The sequence below is a fragment of the Symsagittifera roscoffensis genome, chromosome 5 (genome assembly GCF_963678635.1).
Source record: "Symsagittifera roscoffensis chromosome 5, txSymRosc1.1, whole genome shotgun sequence".
Lineage (NCBI taxonomy): Eukaryota > Metazoa > Xenacoelomorpha > Acoela > Convolutidae > Symsagittifera > Symsagittifera roscoffensis.
In genome coordinates, this window is record NC_087066.1 from 64,868,402 (window position 1) to 64,889,376 (window position 20,975).

The 20,975-nt window shown below is 34.6% G+C and overlaps 1 protein-coding gene across 1 annotated transcript in view; it reads left to right on the forward strand.

Moving 5' to 3' along the window:
- Positions 1 to 20,167, forward strand: part of LOC134846120 (uncharacterized) — a 74,564-nt gene extending 54,397 nt beyond the window's left edge. Inside the window, exons 11-12 of the mRNA XM_063863341.1 lie at positions 11,485 to 11,610; positions 19,834 to 20,167. Coding sequence (XP_063719411.1) covers positions 11,485 to 11,610; positions 19,834 to 20,018 — 311 coding nt within the window. The 3' untranslated portion in view covers positions 20,019 to 20,167. The remainder of the gene's footprint in view (positions 1 to 11,484; positions 11,611 to 19,833) is intronic.
- Positions 20,168 to 20,975: the final 808 nt, after the last annotated feature.

The window sequence follows — 20,975 nt, forward strand, 5'->3', positions numbered from 1 at the left end:
AGGCTGGTCATAAGCCAATCAGAATCAAATTAGGTAATTATTTCATACGTTTCTTTTCTTATCTCGTTTCTGATTGGCTAACGGCGTGTCTACTGTATGACATGCCTACTTGTTGGCCATACGCCATAAAAGAACATTTTACTTAAGAGAGTGTTTTATGCTGATTTTTGCGGATTTTCTAAACAACGTTTTTTGAACGAATTCTCTGTATCATCTGAAAGATTTTTATGTATGCCCACCAAACTTTTTATGCTTAATTTTTATTTATGCTTAAAAGATAAATTATAATTTATTTTCATGCTTAAAAGATTTTTATGCTTAATGCCCGAACATATTTTTTGATGACAAACATTAAAATCGTCTGGCTTGCTTGGGATGTTTTGGATCAAAGAGATAATCATCGGATTTTCTAATTGAAATGATAAAAACCTACACCTAACTTCATATTCAACGGACACTACCTCTAACTCTGATAACTGAAAAAAGAGGCGCTTCGGAACATTTTTAATGATACAACTTTTGTAAATACAATTACTACTAATGCAACTACTCACTCAGTAACATCATTGTCACAAAATCCACAGTTACCTCACCTATACAAAATCACCAGCACCAGGCAGACAAGGCAGTATTATGATCATCGAAAACCAGCACGTAATTTTCTTCTTCAATGTCACGTTCCACTTTTCGTAGGGTATTTACTATATGATGTACATGTACCTAACAAATATGATTTAAAATTGTTCGAGCATAATTCATACCCAGACCTACAACTGGATTTATTTAAAAATTTTAATAATCCTCTAGAATCATTACGAATAGGAAACAAGAGTGCACGTATCAGGGCGAAGCCCTGAATGTTCCGACCGCCTTTAAGGGTTTATGGAGCAGTAATAAGATAAATAACACGAGAAAAATTAAATGAAATGAAATAAAAAGAAAAATAAAATTCTAAAATTTGAAATTTTGTCTATGAAAATCATCGCACCACACGCCATTTAAAGTACAAAAAAAATAGATTTCGCTCCTTGTAACAAATCAATTATGGCAAATAAGCTTCTTTCAACCAATTTGCAACAATTTCAAGGACAGATTAAATCTCCGCTTACGTGATAATAGCGTGAAATATATCGCGCGATAATTGTCCCAAACAAGTCAAAAAGTCGAAACTTGTCTGAAGAAAAAAAATCCACCCGAGCACAAGTATTCCGTTACTTTCATATCGAAAGTCGGAACAATAATGAACCCACCAAAATCATTCTACATCGCTTAACCGAGACACCTTTCCTCACGACAAAAAATTAAGAAAAACGCTATTTCGCCCGAAAACTCAATACTGATTCGATCAACTGTAATGATCCGCACACTCACCGCTATAAATAACTCGGACACTATTGGATCGTTAAAAGACCACGAAACTAACTATCAGCTATCTCAAAAAACGTCTTTTGTTCCGACTTTCGTAACGAAAGTAACGAAATTATTGTGCTCGGTGTTTGTTTTTTTTTCTTCAGACAAAATTCGACTTTTTAACTAGCCACTTTTGACAGGATTTTTAAAAAAATATTGTTGTCCTGAGCTCAAAATTGAAAAAATATTTCAACTGTGATCGTTTTCTGTGAAATTATGGGAGTTTAAAGGCTGCCATTTGGCCAATTTGGGACAATTAACGCGGGATATAATTCACGCTTTTAACGCAAAAGCAGAGATTTAATCCGTCTCAGAAATCGTTCCAAATTGGTTGAAGAAGCGTATTTGCCATAACTGATTTGTAACTAGGAGCAAAACCTATCAGTTTGTTCTTTATATGGTGTGTGCGGGGATGAACTTCACAAAAAATCTCAAATAAAAAAATAATTTTGTTCTATTATATTTAATGTTTTCTTGTTATTACTGCGCCATAGATTTTGAGAGGCACTCGGAACATTCAGGGCCTCGCCCTGATACTAGCAGTCTTGTTTGTTATGTAAGCCCACCCTTACAAGGCTAAGGAGAAGCTAACAAAAAATGTACAACAAAAATATACCTTTAAGAAAACCACTCTTAAATAGGTGTAATTTCCACATTGTTGAAATATTAGTTGAATGCAGGTAACTGGAATAATAAATGATAGTTGTGGTTGTAGTTAAAAAGACTAGCTAAGACTTGATAAAATAAGATATATCTGCTAAAATAAATAGTAGACTTTTATCTAAGACAGGATTGAAAGACGTTGGTTTACTTAACTAAGCCAGATTGAAATATAGAATCGGTTAAAATGTTGAATTGAGATTTAGCTACATAAAAAGATACACTGACTAAAGATCAGTTGTGCCAAAAGCCGATGCGCTTTTGGCAGGTATCAATCTAACTCAAGATTAGAACATGAACAATATAAAAGGTTAAAAGATCACCTTTGACATATTAGGGTCGACGTACACCGGGTATAAAACTGAAGGCTTTTAATAAACTAACTAAAATGATAAAGATGTTATCAATAGCGAACATTGATGTTAAACTAGGATTATTTTGTTTTATGCTTAAGCAAAAACAAAAGCCCCAGTTTTATCACAAAGTTTTTGCGTAGTAGTGAAAAAGAAAAATAAAGAATGTAACTAAGAAAAATTGAGTTATTTAACTGGAGGTAAGTTTGTGTTCATCAGAAGAGTGTGTGCGGCATCTCGGTTCATAGTTCTGAATTCAGTTCATTTCCTGAGCTCTTCGAGTGGCATAGCAGATCCATCGCAGCAATAATTGAGGATGTGTTCAGCCAAATTGGGGTTTTTAAATATGGCTGATTCGACGACAGCCGACGGTTCAGTGGGTAAGCCCGATGGGTCGTATTCATTCTTCCGTACTTCCAGCTTGAACTGCATTTTCTTGGAAGATGAGGTAGGCGAATTATTTGACAAGGATCTCATTTTACTCACTAGTTCTAATCCACGTCTTCTAGAGCTATTAGGGGCCAAGTGTCGTTATGGAGAAGTATTTGGGGTGGTTAAGTCTACGATGTGTACTGGCGGGTTTTCTATTTCAATGTTAATTTTTTCCAAAGATGAAGTGGGCAGAGGGGTCGTTAGGGAAGTTGAAGAATGTTCACCTAGTCTGTCGTCTGAAGCTTCAACGAGGCTCGTAAACACCCTTTCTCGTAAACAAGAAAGATGGAGGTTGTCTATCTCGAATAGGTCTCGTATTATGTCTGATGTGGGGTTCCTCTTGATCATTCCTGCATGTGTTGTCTTAAAAAAACCCTGGGTCAGTATGGGTTCTATTTTCTGGAATTACACGTCCGTATCAACTGGATTTCTGGGTGTCTACGTGTTCGGGATTGTTATTGGACTTTGGAGTTCAGTCTTCTCGCCCTCGTTCAAAGTTTCTGGTTGACTAATTTCCATTTCCTCCTGATTATCGAGTTGAACAATTGGTGGTATCGTAGGTTGATCAAGGTTGGTGGCGGTTGGCTTCGGGTCGGCTGCGGCTTGAGATAGGTCCTGCTCGTTTGCTAAGTTCGGCTCTTCTTTCCGTGGGACTTCTTTTTAGGTTCTCGCTGGATCTTGAATTGTGTTAATTTGTGTATTTTCTAGATTGAATCTGGTGATTAATTCTGATCTTTGAGTAATATGAGGTCGCTAGCGTCATGTTTGCGAGTGTTATGTCCGGTTTGTTTGGCGTTAGTGGTCGACTGGGTTGGCCCGACGAGAGCTGATCTTGCTTGCTTTCTGTGCGAATAGGACATTTGAGTGATTTCCACTCCTCTTCCTCCTCTCGTAACAGTGTTTCTCTCGAGTTATTCATGGCTGTGTTTTGTGTTCGAATTAAGCCTGGGGATTCTTTTTAATTTGAGTTGTCTTCGAGTTTTAAATCCGACATTTCTGGCTGGTTTTATCACTTTCCTAGGTCCTTTTGTGGTATAAAACTTGAACAATTGATTCTTCTTACAAGGGCTCGCCTTCTTTAGTTCTGTAGGTCTTTTCACCGCTAAATCAGATTTACGAATTATTTTACCACTTTTAAGAGTGATTGTTTGGTACAATTCCCTTACTATTTTTTTGTTCTTTGAGCTCCTTATAGTACGGTTCATCCTTTTTTCCGTCTTTAACTTTTCGATAGATAAGGGTCTTACCGGATAGGTTACTCAGAACGGGATTGGCCACATCTAGGGCTGCTCGTTTCTCTGAGCGAGAGAAGACTTTCACTGGGGAGCCGGAGCTTGCTGGCACGTAGCTGCCAGCTTTTGCAATGTCTTTTGACGAGGAGGATTTGTCGTCCAAGTAACCGTCCTCTATATAAACAGGATCGTCCCAGTCATGTCGTCTGTCCCGGCACGTTAGTTTTTTCCCTTGTCTATACATAATAGCGTTTTGTTCTAATCCAAATTTTTTCAGGATTAGAGTTTAACAAGATTGTGCCAAATGGTGTTTGATGATCTACCGGAATGTGCTTCAAAAGGAGAGCAATTCAGTGAGTGTTGGGTTACAGTCCTTAAATGTTTTTTGGTTTTCGGTAAGGCTATTTTTAAAGAGGGCTTTGGTTTTTCTTGTGCCATGACCATGAGTCGTTCCTTAATTGATCTATTCAGTCGTTCAACCAGCTCTATGGTCGCCCACTGGGCTGAATATAACGTTAATAATTTGTTCTTAGCAAATTACTCGGATTTCTTTGGAATTTAATCCCCACACTTGATCCGTTCAACGGTTTTTGTTGATCCTTGCAGAGTTATGTATTTTCTAAGAAAATTAATGACGGATTTAGCAGATGTACTGAATGTTATTTGCGCAGAAGGAAATCTGGAGAATCGGTCTACGCACACGAGTATGTATTTTTTTAAATCCCCAAGTCAACGGTAGCTGGCCGGCAAAGCCTAGCTAAAATTTTTGATTTGGTTCTACGACCTGTGGGAGCTTTCCGAGGTCTCCCTGTTTTGATAGAAGTTTCAATTTTTCAACTGTTTTAACGCACTCGATACAGTTTTCTCCGTGAACTTGGATTTCGCGGAGATTTTTGGCCACCAGTTGAAAAGAGTTGACAGATTTTTCATCGCGTTGGCCAGGGTGCTTCATGGAGTTTTTGTAGCATAGTAGTTTTTGGGTGAGCCGGTATTACAAGTCTCCCGTCGAAGTAAAAGCATCATCCGTTCTCGTGGAAAAAGTTAATATAAGGTTTATAATAACTTCCCATTTGCAAGATATCTTGTTTCCAATCTTCTTCGATAGCTTTTATAATCTTTCTCAATACTAGGTTTTGTTTAATAAATAACGCCATGAATTTAGAATCAAAACATTTGGGCCATGAGAATGGAAATAATTTTGTGTTTAACAGATTTAGGAGGGCTTTTTTCTTTGCTATGTGCGTGGTCTGAAGATGTACCTGGCGGGTAATTAGTACTGGGTAAAGTAGATGGGGACTTTTTTTACAATTGGGTTTTCAGTAAGCTCGGTTGCATCTATTTGATTGGACATTTGAAGATTTTTATAGTTATTTCAAAAGTCAACTGTTTGACAAGATGGAAAGCAGCCTTTTGTGCGTGAGTGAAAATTTTGGCACACTGAGATTTTGGAATGCCTGAATAAAGTTTGCAAGGTTTCTGCAGCATTCTCAATTCGTTGCTCGCATTCAGACTCTTGTCTTGTCATTTTGTTTGTCGGATGAAAAGTCACGATGCAGTATTCAAAGTCATGAGATGCTCTTGTTGAGAAAGTTGGTCCCTTATTTGCAAATTGGAATATCTAGGCATCAAGTTTTCAAAGGGTGGAAGAAGGCTGATATGAGTTACGGAGGCGATAACGAAATTTAGTCTTCATAGAAAACTGATACGTGGTCGCCCGATGGGTGTCTAGATAGGTAATCCGGCGACAAATCCCATTTCCTTACCCAGGAGATGTTCAACCGTAAAATTTTATGATAAAAGTTTATCTGCCCAGCTGGTGGGGCGAGATTGAGCTGTCGTTTTATACTTTTTGCCTTTTAGTGCCCCTATTAAGGCTTTATGGTCGGTAAGAATAGAAAATTGATCTAGTGCCCAAACTAAACCCAACAGTTCGTGTTCATTAGTGCTGTGTTTTTTTCGGCTATTTTGAGAAACTTACTCGCAAAAACTAGTTTTCTAGACTCCCCCTTGGTCATGCTCGACGGACGCACCCAATCCTAAGTGTGAAGCATCGCATTTTTTCTTGTATTAAGTTTGACGTCAAAATGATGTTTTGTTACCGTTTTACAAGTTTCCTTTTTGATTTTCTCGAACGAAGCAAGATGTACCTCAGACCAATTGAACTGTTTATTTTTTGCATTAGCTCTATAAAAGGTGTAAATAGGGTTGCTAGGTTTGGAATGAATTTTTAAATTGGTTGATTGAGCCCAATAACGATCTTATATCCTTGATACATCTCGGTTCTTTCAAGTTTCTAATTGCATCGGATTTATAGACTAAAGGAGCGAGTCCTTTTTTGTCGATTTTTTTAATCCCAACTACTCTAAGTCATTAGTCAAGATTTTTCAATTCTCCCATTTTATGGCTTATCCTTCGTCGTCCAAATTTCTCAGAACGTCAGTAAATAATTTGTAATGTTCTTTAGCGCTACCTACTGTAGCAATTAAAGTTTTGTCTAATTAACAGTGAGTATTCGGTAGTTTTTTCTTCAAACGATCCATAATACGTTAAAATTCAATCGACATATCGCCTAATCCGTAAAATACCATTTTAAACTGATATGAACCTGTAACATCTCCTCCAACAATGTTAAAACTGCATTGTTTACTTGTTTTTTGTACAGTGGTATCAGATCATATGCACTTATTAGATCAATAGATTAATACCAGGTTTTGTTTTTGTCATGACCGCTAATTGTTATAGCGACTATATCGTTTAGTTCAAACTATTCAATCTTTAGATCAAACAGTTCAATCTAATTGGGCTTTTGATATCTGTTGCGAAATATCTGTTTGTAAAGAAGTTTCGAGTTCAGTGTCAGTTGAATTGAACCATCCATTTTTGCTGTTATGACGATGGGTGATACAGAGCTGCCCTCTGAACATCTGGACAATTTTTCTATTTGTCCTTTGCTAATTAACTGATCTTTACATAGTTTCATTTTGGAGAGTAGGTATATTGGTATTGGTATATGCTTACCTCTTACCTGTATTGGTTGAAAAGTTTCGTTGAAATATTTACAAAAAAAATTGTTTGATCTGCCTGTTCGTTTTAAAAACTCGGCAAGTCGATTGAATATAAACAGTTTGAAATCACGTTGGAGTGGTGTATCGAGAAGCTGGCAAGGTTGAATTTCAGATTCGAATTTTATCTGGTTTACTTCTATTCCGATGAGTGTTTTTCTCGGCATCTTCCGTGTGTCGGATACTGCTGATACTGTGGGTGGAGCCTGCTTCTGTTATACCTTTAGTCCCAGATTCGGCAGTGTGTCATTTACCAGTAAGTTTCTTTTTGCCCCTTCGGTGATGAACAGTTGTTGGTCTTTGACATCCCATCCCATCGATTGTATCTTCACTGTGACTTTTCCGATGATATTTATCGTACTTGCGAAGCCTTGGTACGCCTTTTTTGTGATCTCATCAATCTTTACGAATCTTTCTCTTATCTTGAGTTCGTGAAGTAATTCCCTTTTCATGACCGATGCCGGACTAGCTGACTCAATATGTTTTTCAGTTAGGAGAGGATTAGAGTTACCCATTGGTATCATTAATGTCTTTTTCAGTTCAAGTTTTTCATGGGCCAATACTCTTCAAATTCTTCTTTTGCTTTTGCCCTTAACAACGCTCATTTGCTTATCAATATCTACAACTGGAATTCAAAAGTCTACTAAAACTGTTAACTTGCGTGTTGTTTCTGTATGTTTTCTTGTTCGGGTTGTTTTGGATTTTATTCATTTGTAAAGGTTTGGGTTCTAGCTGATCTTCTGCAGTGTTTAGCGAAATGGCCATAGCGACGCCAGGTGTTGCAGTTTCTTTTTTTGCTGTGCAAGTTACAAGGTGTCGGTTCTTGACTTGTTGGCCAAAATTTCTACATTTAGTACTTTCTACAGTGTTTAAAGTTGGTTAATTTTTTTACATTATGTGATTTTTGTACAGAATTATATACAGGGAATTTTATACAATCTTGGTGTATTTTCATGCCTTTCTCGTCGACTAATACATAGGCTAACACATTTTCAGTAGTCACATATTTAATGCACAACCTGAATTTCCACTTTCTTCATATTAGTAATGAAGATATCGCTGACTAATTCGGTCTCTAAGTCGCCCAATTTACAGTTTTCTGCCAGTTCTGAAAGGGCTTTATGAAATTTTTCTAATGACTCATGATTTTTCTGTCTTCGACCGAAGAGTTTGTATTTTTCATGAGTCAACTTTGTAGTTATCGTGAACGTAGTTTTCAGGAATTTCCAAAATTCAGCAAAATTTGTGTCGAGTATTCTCTTACCAGGGTTTTTTTCTGCGAAACTTTTTTGTCTTTCTTTGGCAAGTGCCAGGTACAGCTGTGATTTTATTTTCTTGTCAAGGTCGCCAATTTGTAGAACATTAAATTTTGCATTGTCTTCCGCTTTCTTCCTTCTCACTTATTCATTGTAGGCTTCTTATGATTGTTTGTTTCTTTATTCTTTTTCAACCTGACGGGTTTGATCGTCGGAAGGCTCCAATGTTTCTGGGACAGGGTATATTATTACGGATCTCACTGGTGGGTTAATCACATCTTCGATATCTACGGAATCTTTAGCGATGATTGTTAGCTGAAAATTTTCTGCCCATTTTCCCAGTCTTGATGGTTCTCGCTTGATGCGTTGTTCCAGAAGAACTCTGGGCCTCGTAGATTCGGTTCGTTTGACTGCGCTTAGTTAAAAATTCAGGTTAATCCAGATTAGTTTAATAATAAATGATAAGACGTGGGTGTACTTAAACTAAGACTAGTTTAAGAATTGATAAGATGAGGGATCTCTACTAAACTAACCAGTAGACTTTTATATAAGACTAGATTAAAAAATGCTGGTTCAGTTAGGATGAATAAAAGGTAGAATCGGTTAAGAAGTTGAATTGAGAGTTGGTTACATAAAAACATACACTGACACAGTTGTGCCAAAAGCCGATGCGCTTTTGGCAGGTATCAATATAATTCAAGATTTGAACATGAACACTATCAAAGTTAAAAGATAACAAAAACTTTGACATAAAAGATAACCTTTGACACACATCTGGCTCATCCACCAGTAAAGGACGCACTGAGCATGCGCTAAAGCAGGCTTAACCCACCGAGATGAAATCATGGTTAGACGCCTTGAAGTTCTGCTCATAGTGATTCCACTGTGAACCACTCTTCAAAAAAATCCAACTATTGAAAAAATTGTCGCACGAAGACTAACAAACTCATTGAAAATTTCACCCTGCCCAATGAAAGTTTTCATGTATTGTGAAGCTAACGTTTCCTGTCATACTTTGAACTTGAACAATGTGTAAACAAAGAAAACCACCTGCAACAGTGTGGTCAGTTTTTGTTGTGCCAAACATCACAAAAAACTGAAGGAATTTTCCTTACGGGAAGAAAACACACTTTCCGTTGAAACCAGCACATATTATACTCTCTAGCGTAGAAAGAAGAATGGAATCCACAATCTGCTCCCGACTGAGATATAGACCATGAATGGACCGAAGAAGGAACCATACTTACAAACAACAATGAAAACAATTCGATTTTTGAAACGATTTAAAATATTCAGTAAACCTTGGATGGATGCAAATCGTGCTTCACTTAGATTTATCGCTTCGCGCTTTATATTTTTATGAATAGATTTTTGTAAAGTTTTGGAAAGTTTTAATTAATAAACAATCTTAGGTGATATGTTACAATAGGTGGTACGTTTTTAGTAGTGCACGTATTAAATTTCAGAACTATAAGTCATTATATAGTCATTTCATTTACGATCAATTTTACATGCTGTTAAGATGGTTTTTGTAAAAATATTACTCTGCCAGATAAAATGTTATTCAAAAACTCAAATTTTACACTTTTGCCAGAAACTTGGCTTTTGAAATAAATTTTGAATACTGTGTGAAGTATAACAAAAAGCGATTCAGCTATTTAACTTAAAATTACCTCCTATTGTAATATATCACCCAATTTTTTATTCAAAAACTAAACTTATTTCAGATTATTTCAGATCTGCTTAAGAAAATTTACTTGGGTACGGGAAGTGTTAACTATGACTGTTCTTATTCAGATGTTTACTTGGTGTTAAACTTTAAAGTTACTCTGCAACTAATCATTCTCGCAGGGTTTTACTAGGATCCATCGAGATCTAGAAAATAAGCAAGATTAAGATTTGCATTGATTCAAGCAGTTGTACGAAATTATCCGACTGAAAAACGATAGCGTGATGAACAGACGGTATAACTAATTTGAAATTATTCTATGGGTTAAGCCAACCTCGGACAAACCCTCGATGAGGACAAATTTTTTTTGAGGTTATCAACAGACGTTATGTAGTTTTATTATTTGCGCAACTTTTGGGAACAAACAACAATGGGTTCATAAAATGGGTTCTTGTTGCCTGGCTTCGTTGACTCAATGTTCGAGCAAATGGATTAAAACTGATCATACGATATATCCCCATAATTTTTCGCCATATATCTTCATAGTATAAAAGAGAGATCTCTTGAACGCTTTGGTTCATCTGAACACAAAGTTTTACCACGAAAACAAAAGCTTCATAGATATCGTTCCATATCAGTAGAAAGTTACCCGCGGTACATGAAAAACAAATCTTCCGAATCAATCATGAAACTAAATTAATTAGCTGCTTTTTTGGTGGTTAAAAAAGCTCAAAATTTGCATCACAAAACAACTCTATTGGGGAAGAAATGGAAAAAAACTTAGAAATTTGAATTGATTTGAAAATTTTAAAAACAATTTTCTCATTTTCATAAGAACCAAAAAGCATAAAATATAAGCAATTTAGATGCAACTTTGAAGACACAATGGACAAACAAAAGGGATTATAATCAACTATAATCGATTGTAATGGATTTTTGGGAAAAACTAATGAATTAGAAATTGGAATAAATATAATGGATTATAATCAATTATAATTGATTATAATTGTATCGAAAAATATACGATTAAATAATCGATTTTAATTGATTATAATGGATTATAATTAATTAAAATTTGATGTTTGAAATATAAATGAAAATTGATTGTTTCTCAGTTTTAGTAAGACTGATACTAAAATTGTAATCTAATCGATTAATAACGCTTGAAGCTAGATGCGGGAGATCATATTAAGTTTGATCAAACTCTGAGCAGGCTTTGTCCTATCATCACTTTATGTCTGAATTCAATCCAATTCGAGGAAAGTGCTTCATAATTTATTGTTTCGAAAGATATATATGTCGAAAACCTCAAACCTTGAGTGTCCGGATATCAGCTCTGTTGTAATTATGTAACTTAAACACGCTATTCTACATTTTCAATTACCTGCCTGGATTTGTCTTTTTTTTCAGCGAATAACCACCCCGCTAACTACTATGAAGTGGAGTGCGTAGTTTCAAACTTGAATGCGGTTTTGCTGAGTGGAACCCATTTGATTGGACGTCTAATGATAAACGGGGAAGAATACAAGGTCAAAAGTAAGTACAAAAGGGGGGTTCCAATCTTTTAGATAATCAATCCTAGCCTTTGTCTTAAGGTTATGTAATTAAGCAATACTAATCTATGACTTACTTGCTGCAGTTTGCCTCGAATACAGTTGCGCACGCGCATGGTTGGTTGCTAATTTGCATTTGACATGCACATCAAACAAGGCTGCAGGGAGCACTTGTAATTATGGAACCAGATCAAACTAGTATTTATCATTGGTTATTATTATGATATTTTATCTCTATAAAATTTTAAATACTAATCAATCATACTCCATCAAACTAACAACCCACTTATTTGTCAGTGTTGAAACTACTTGTAGTTTCAACACCAGAGCATTTTGAATTAAACTTAGAATACAGTTGTTCTCATTCTGGAACTAACTCGCATAAACTGGTGTACACTAGATCTAATGAGACTAGGAGATATAAGAGTAAGATTAAGATTGGTATTAGACTAAGAAGTTGCACGAATCTATCCGGCCGAAAATAAGATACCGTGAAGAGCAGACAGTGTACCTTATCTGAAATTACTCTATGAGTTACAGTCCAAAAGACATAACTCATCTGGTGTGACCAAAAAAACTCAAACAGACCTTAACTAACCTAGATTTAGAAAAAATAGATTGGAATTAGACAAATACAACATTTAAAAAAATGTTATATGACAAAAATTTAGGAGAAATGTCTCCACGACTCCATCGATCAGAGCCAATTTTTCGAACAATACGAGAACTACCCGGTATTGGAAGAAGACCTCGGACAAGAGACGACGTACGACTAGGAAGAAAACCTACCAATCAATTTCATGATTGTACGACAAAAACGAGATCAAACTTTCATATTTAGAATACTTCCAGCAGCAAACTTAAATTTTCATTTACTGACATAGAATTTTGAAGAAACATATTCAATAACCTTTCATGGCGCTAAACCTAATAATTATACAATAACGATTGATAAAAACAACTCTAGTCGTTCTCCTTAAAAATCTCGAGTTTTAAAAACATCTTGGAAAAAATATTTATTGATTACAAAATACAAAAATTAGTTAGTGTAAAGCTTATTTGTTAGTATAAATAAATCATCCTTTCATCCCAGCTTCATCACCTAAAACATAACAGCAAATTTCAAAACATTAACATCGTCAAAACTAAACAGTTAATTTTTTCTTCATTTAGACCTTTGCCTAAAAGTTATCAAGGCTTATCCTTTTTTTCACCTAAATTAATTTCATATAAAATAACAGATCATCAAGGCTTCCTTTGGATCTTTAAATTAATTTCACTTAAATTGAAATGAATTAACTTTATCTAAATATCCTGATCATCAAGGCTTCCCTTGGATCTTTAAATTAACTTCACTTAATTTAAAATAAATTAACTTTATCTAAATATTATGATCATCAGGGCTTTCCTTGGATCTTTAATTCACCTTTATCTCAATTAAATTTAATTTCTTTAATTTTATATCCTGATCATCAAGGCTTATCCTTGGATCAAATAGAACAATTTTATTCTCCCCCTCACAATTATTAAAGTGCCTAACGACATCAAACGTCGATTCACTACCCAACCCTTCCCCAAGACCCAGGACTAATAGAATTTTTTCAATCAAACTAACCATTCTAATTAGGATAAACAGTGAAAAACTTCGGTTATTCATCCTTCACGTGATCCCCCCCCCTCTTACCCGACCCAGGTCAGTACTTAAATTTTGTAAGTTTAAAATAATATCTAACGAACTACTTGTGTTCTAGTAATACCTGAACCTTGTGGATCGATTTACTATTCTCCAACCCTTGATCACAATCACTACCCCTAGGTAAGATTAAGTAAGTTAACAACTTAACTTAGACTAGCCACGAGAAATTAAAAATCATTCTCAGGAATTGATATATACTTTTCTCTCCAACCCTGAACTACACGACCCAAGTTAGGCTAACCACAAAAAATCGTAAGAACTAACAGTTTAGGACATTAAAAATCACTAATCCCAATATTGCATCCGTCATCCTAAACCTTATATCAAGAGACAATTTAGGAAACAAACAAACAATCATTATACACAATTGTATAATTAACGCCCAAAAATACGACCTTGTAATCACATCACACAGACAAACATAGGATACACAAGAACAAAAAGAAAACACTAAGAAAGAAAATTATTATCAAACAAAAAAAAATTATTAGGAAACGATTTTCCAAAGGAAGAAACACAGGTACTACAAACTGAATCTAAAAGGTGACCCAAATTAAATTACAGACACTCCAAAAATTGTTGTTTGTAAATGTTAGACACCATTTTGAGCACAAAAAAAATAAAGTTCAAGACACAAATTGCACGAAAACCCTCGAAAAACAGGCCGAAAATGGCACAATTTTTATTGGACTTTGTAGGTCAAACTTTTCAACTTTTTCGAAAAATCGTAAATCAATATTTTGCGAGACGCAAGATCTAGCGTTTAATACCTAGATTAATTAATAAAAGCAGCCCCAGAACATCAACATGAGAAAAATTCGCGTCCCAACCCAAACCTCTTAAATCCACCAAAAAACAAGGAACTTTGGATTTTTTTTCCAAATTTTTCAAAACTAGGGTCAAAAAATCAATATTTAAGAATGTTGAGCCCTAGAGATGACTATTGGCTATGACTAGAATAAAAAATTAAATAAATACATTTTAAATTGCGCTAGGGAGAAATTTTTTAAGAATTCAATATACAGAAAAACAAAAAAAAACGCAAAGTGAAAAAAAACTGTATACTAACAGAGTTTGAGCGAAGCAGTACTTTGCGCCCCAATAAACCCGCAATGCAACCTCCACCGGTTCTATGGACACCATTTTAGCATTATGCAAGGATTGCTTAACATGCCAATTAAACAAAAATACACAAAGTTATTGTCAACCCACTAAAGAATCAATATGTCATAATCTACCACCACATACCCACAATGAAGATCACTTTCATCATCCACAAATTTTAAAATTAGCTTCCGGTACACGCACTGAATGGATTTTAAACAGAGACAAAAAACACAACGAAATTTACCATAAAGTAACAAAAAAGTTATTACAAAGACAAAGTATTAATTCCTAAATAAATTCCCAATTTACCACAGCTACAAATTTAACAATCGGAACATATGTTTTAATTCCAAATTTTACAACACCAAAAAGAATTTCTAAAAAATCACAAGCACTCCGAAAAGGACCGTATCAAATAATTGATAAACCCACTGATGTAACATACAATCTTACAGACTTAAGCAAAAAAGAAATCGTTCAACATCGAAACAGACTTTTACCTTATTACCCGAAAGAGTACGCACTTGGAGAACTTACTCAATTATACTCTTTTACAGGACTTAAAAATATTCAAAAAATATCAGAACAACATCAAAATTAAAGCACTGATATGTATTCCATCCAAAAACAATTAGATAAAAAGGACAAAGAACTTAAACAACAGAAAAAATCACTGAAACAAAAAGCAAAAATCGAAAATTAGAATAAAAATTTATACTAAAAGATCAAAAAGAAAAATCTCCACATAGACAATCCTCGCGACTTTGTAATCAGCCACGAAAAGATTACAAAACATTCGTCCCGCAGTCTAAAATATTTTTAAAATTTGAATTTCGAGAACCACTTTAAAATAATTAACATTTTCACCTCTTGAAAATATTTTCATGGACCGAACATTTTCTCAAAATTCATGCTGAAAACTAGTTCCATTTTAGCCAATAAAAATTTTTCCGAATCATCACCTTAATTTTGACACGACTTCTTTAGCCGACAAACAATCACCTTCAAGCGTATCTCAAACAATAAATTTAAGACCTCCAGGTCAAAAATAAGCAACCCGCTCAAATTTGACAACTAAAAGAAACAAAACCTCAATTTTAAGACCCTCCCCTATCAACTAGAACAAAAATCAACAAAATTGTTCCAGCTTAAGCCTCGAAATCAAAATACCCTCAAGCAAAAGTATTAAATTAGCCTAAAGAACAAAATCGACATGATCATTTAGCCTAAAGTACAAATAACTCTCAAATACCCCCGATCATCCAATGAATAAAAATCAAACTAGGAAGTCCCTTAATAGCCCTCCAAACTTCCCTCACCAAAAATTGCTCAAACCCAACCTACTTGTCAAAATTCCAATAAATAACCCGACCACACTCGAATTGCTTTGACCATTTCTTCAAACTAAATACATCATTCGCTTACTAGCTGAGTTAATAACCTCATCAGAAATAATCCACGAGATTTTTCCCCATGGATTCTTCCCCGACGAATAAGGTAAGTACGAATTAAATAAATTATTCTAATAAATTCGAATCAAAACTAGCCATTCTTAATAAATGTTTTTCCTTTTTCTCTTTAGTCTTCACAAGTACGATCATCAATCATCTACAAAAAAGAAAAACAACACAAAAAAAAGAAAACTTTTTTTTTCTGGAATCATAAATTTAGACTAACCAATTACAATAAATGAAGCAGTAAAATTTACCCCCAAAACAGCACTTAATTGATATATGAACTCTTTTCCCATATGCAGTAAATATTCTTAAAACGAAAATAAATTGAGAATTTCAACCCCCAAATAAAGCCTTAAAATTAATAATTTCAATGTAGTAAATTAATAAAAATTGCCTATAAAATTAAAGCAGTACTAACTTTTTCAAAGACGCTTCTTTGTAGTTTTAAATGTTCACTCGCCCACAATCCTATCCACAATCGCACAGCTCGCCCACGAAGAATTGCTTACAATAAGGAATTTAACTTTTAACTTTCACTGATAATAACTCTAACCAGTTTTAACACATTTCAAACTTTCCTTTAACCCGGTTGGAAAGGAATTATATAATAATCCAAACTAACCAACGCAAGCTTACTTAACACCACAAACCACAACCTAACAGCATGACTAAAAAAAGAAAACGCACCGTACTCAAACCGGATTAAAACAAGCATAGATTTGAATAAATCATTCTCTTAAAAATAACCGCACTAAAACAAGAACGCTTTTGCGATAAAAATTAATACTAACTAAAAAGTAATAGATCATAACTAAAAACAAAATTAACAAAGATTTGTATATGTAAATAATACAATGCAGTATATAGATTACATACAGCCCAAAGACGAGCAGCAAGGAATTTGACAAACCAAGCACACTCCAACTACGGAATGGCAAAATACAACCAAAATGCTGCCTACAGTCACTACACTCAACGGATCTAAAGTACGACTTGGCATCGCAGCAAAGGAAACCCATTGAAACAGAACAATGGCCATCTCAATGTTCAAGTATACGTAGAGATCCAAGTCACCAGGCGCTGCATCCGAAGTCGAACTACACGACACTTCCCATTCTCTAAAATCAATCACCAACCGATCTATCACAACCGATCAGAAATCATAATACAATCTACCGAAACTATCGTGATAACATCTCTTCTTCCAAACCAGAAAAAAAATATGCATGCAACCTCTAAAGAAAAACCACCATCCATCCTCCACTACAATAAAAACATTGAAAAACTAAAACTCTCTAAACCCCGGATGGGTGGAACCAGATTTGAACTGGTATTTATCATTGGTTATTATTATGATATTTTGTCTCTATAAAATATTAAATACTAGCCAATCATACTCCATCAAACTAACAACCCACTTATTTGTAAGTGTTGAAACTACTTGTAGTTTCAACACCAGAGCAGTTTGAATTAAACTTAGAATACAGTTGTTCTCATTCTGGAACTAACTCGCATAAACTGGTGTACACTAGATCTAATGAGACTAGGAGATATAAGAGTAAGATTAAGATTGGTATTAGACTAAGAAGTTGCACGAATCTATCCGGCCGAAAATAAGATAGCGTGACGAGCAGACGGCGTACCTTTATCTGAAATTTCTCTGTGATTTACAGTCCAAAAGACATAACTCATTTATGAGTAAAAACATAAATGATTCCTGTACTCTTCTGTCATCCTCAAGTTCTATTTTTCTTCCGACTTTCGATACGAAAGAAACGGAATATTTGTGCTCGGGGTGGGTTTTTTTTTCTTCAGACAAATTTCAATTTTTTAACTAGCCATTTTTGAGGGAATTTTTTTATCATTCGAAAAGTATTGTTGTCCTGAGCTTGAATTTGAAATGATATTTCACCTGTGATCATTTTTCGTAAAGTTATGGGGGTTTTAAGATTGCAATTTTGGCGAATTTGGGACAATTAACGCGCGATATATTTGGCGATCTCAACGCGTAAGCAGAGATTTAATCCGTCTTAGAAATCGTTCCAAATTGGTTGAAAGAAGCTTATTTGCCATAATTGATATGTTACAAGGAGCGAAATCTAACCTTTTGTACTTAATATGGCTTGTGGGGGATAATTTTTTGTAAAAATTTTCAAATATTTGAAAAAAAATTCATTTTAATTTTTCTACAATTATTTTTTTAAATTTTATTACTGCTCCATAAACCTTAAAAGACAGTCGGAACATTCAGGGCTTTGCCCTGATACGAGTAGTCTTGTTAATATTCATGCTCTAATCTATATTCAAGTGCCAATGAGCAAAGTGACGACACTTATACACGTCGTGATGATTTTTTGTTGTTTGAATTTCGATTAATTTTGAGATTCAGTTTCAGTTGCTAAAAGGAAGGCAAATTACGCTCTCAGTAACAAAATTACAATTAGCTGTATAATTACAATGTAACTGTATATGAGTTTCGAAAGTGGATTTGAACTTTCTAGGCTCGAAGTATTTTTCTCGAGTTTTAACTTCCAAATTGCAAAAACGAATTACTTCTATGCGGTATTAAACATAAGTTTGGAAGGGTTGGTGATGAAGTTTTCAAATAAAAAGAATTTTTTTAACATTTTTTGATTTTTTTCTATCTGTCAAAACATATGTAAATAATACCGAAGCATATAAAAATTGTTTCAATTTGAGTCAACTAATATGATCATTTAGCTTGTCTTAAAATAATTTGAGCGACTATGACTGAGGGATGATTCTCCACGCATAAACTGATTGATCGAAGAAAGAGACGAAATATTTGTACTCGGGATGTTTTTTGGCCCATGTGAACAATCTCCCCCTTTATAGACTGAGTGATTAATCTCCACCCTGAAACTAAATGGAAAATTCAAGCCGTAAGTCCTGTATCATTTTTTATGATCACAAATGATAGGCTGGAAATTATTACTTTCAACCAAGAGAAAAACCTGCACCCTAAATTGATTAATCTCCACCCTGAAACTAAATGGAAAATTCAAGCCGTAAGTCCTGTATCATTTATTATGATCACAAATGATTGGCTGGAAATTATTACTTTCAACCAAGAGAAAAACCTGCACCCTAAATTGATTTGAAGGGGAGATTGCTCACTTGGTCCTTTTTTCTCCAGACAAATTCCGACTTTTAATTTGCCCTTTTGAGTAAAATTTTGTGCATCATTTGAATCTTTTGTTATTTTGAGCTCAAAATTAAAATTCTCGCGTGATAGTTTCTTTAAGTTATGGTGGTTTAGCGGCAATGGCCAAACAATTAAAGCTACTACAAGCACATTCGCTTGGCAATCCGAATAGTTTTGGATCGATCCCCGCGTTGTCATCAAAAACTGCCCGAAGCATAAATACTTCTCACTTTCTTCGATAGTCAGTAGAAAAAAAAACTTTCAGCTTTGAAAATGGCTTCAAAAGTTGAAATCTAGCCCAAATAAAACTAATTTTTGATTATCTCATAATGAATTTTTAGCAAAGAAAAAATCAATCTCTAGAGTGTATTGTAAGTGAAAGAAATTGGATGACAGTTTTAGAAAAAATAACAATTTTTTTGCTACACTAACAAAAAAAATTTCCGGCTTTTTCTTGAGGTATTTAAGCAGTATTAAAAAAAGCGACGATTCGTAAAGTGCGACTTTTAGTAATCAGCAACATTTCGTATAACAGCGTTGAAAAAAATCAACCGATTGCTCCGCTTGCTCTGCTTTGGTGTGTTGCATTTAAATTTGACACGAGAAATTGCGGGTGAATTAGTCGTTTGTCGCTCTATCTACTGTTCCGAATTGCCACCTGGTCCAAATTTGATAAAAAGCTAATTGTCATTTTTGACCAAACTTCGACTCAAAAAGAGTTCCCCTCACGATATTGACTATTATGTTCTTATTATAATTCCTTCATGTTTTCAATTTCAGCCCGGAAAATATTGACGTCTGGGCTTCTGACTTTTGATTTCGGAGTTGTACAAATTCAACCACTTGGTGAAGCGACTTTTGACCTCTATTTCATGGAGGGTGGTCAGATGATGGAGAGGGCAATGGACCCCGACCAGATTTTCTACCTGGAACCAATAAGTGCATCTATCGTGCTCCATGTTTAACAGTTTTGACCATTTTTGCATGTTTTTGATAGCTTTAAAATCAATTGATTAAATTAAAAATTTTATGTATTTAACAAATTCCACGGTGTCAATTTGTATTGTTGGAATATACTCGCAAAATGTATAATTTTTAGGGGTCTTTTCTGTTATATGACGCAAAATTATCAATTTGTTGATTGATTTTTCTGTTAGTTATTGCAAATCCAGATTTTCTTTAGTTGGAAGTAGTTGTGATCAATCAGATTCGAGCATTATAATCCAATTTTCAATTATCCAAACTTCGGGCCGTATAACAGATAAGACCCATTTTGAATATGAAGCTAATAAATTGATAACTGCAGCTTTATCTTCTGAACTTTTTTTTCTAATTTTTGTTTCAAGTATCGTTTGCTTCATCCAATAATCCCTGCCCATCAAAAGTTAGCTGATCAAAAATTGATGTGATGCTGTGCTCATCTTTAAAGGTTGGCAAAGATTCGTTTCTCCTTTCGTCCGTTTCTTTTTTTATCCACAAAGAATAATTGACCATTTTGAAATTGTGCAACAAAATAACTAACCTAATAACCTTTTACTGTTGTTAGCCACAACCTCAGCTGAAGGTCCTTTTTTGATATTATGAAACTAATCCGAGTGTTCGAATCGGTTTGATTTAAAACAACCGAAAAGGATAAAATTTCCAAATTAATTTAAATTTCAAGTTTAATGAAACTTCATCCTCAGTTTTCGGCCAGAGAAGACCTAATCTAATATGTGTGAGAAATTCCTTTTTTGAGAAATGTCGTAAGGATTTCATAAACAGTAAGTAACATCATGAGAATTTATATCAACTGCTCAATTGTTTCATCGGACCAATTAAAGTTCTCCTCCAAATTGGACATCCATTCCAAGAAATTTACACGAAGCTCTAAGAAACCTTAATCCATATTAAAAGCTGGGACTGAAGATCTTAACTTGATC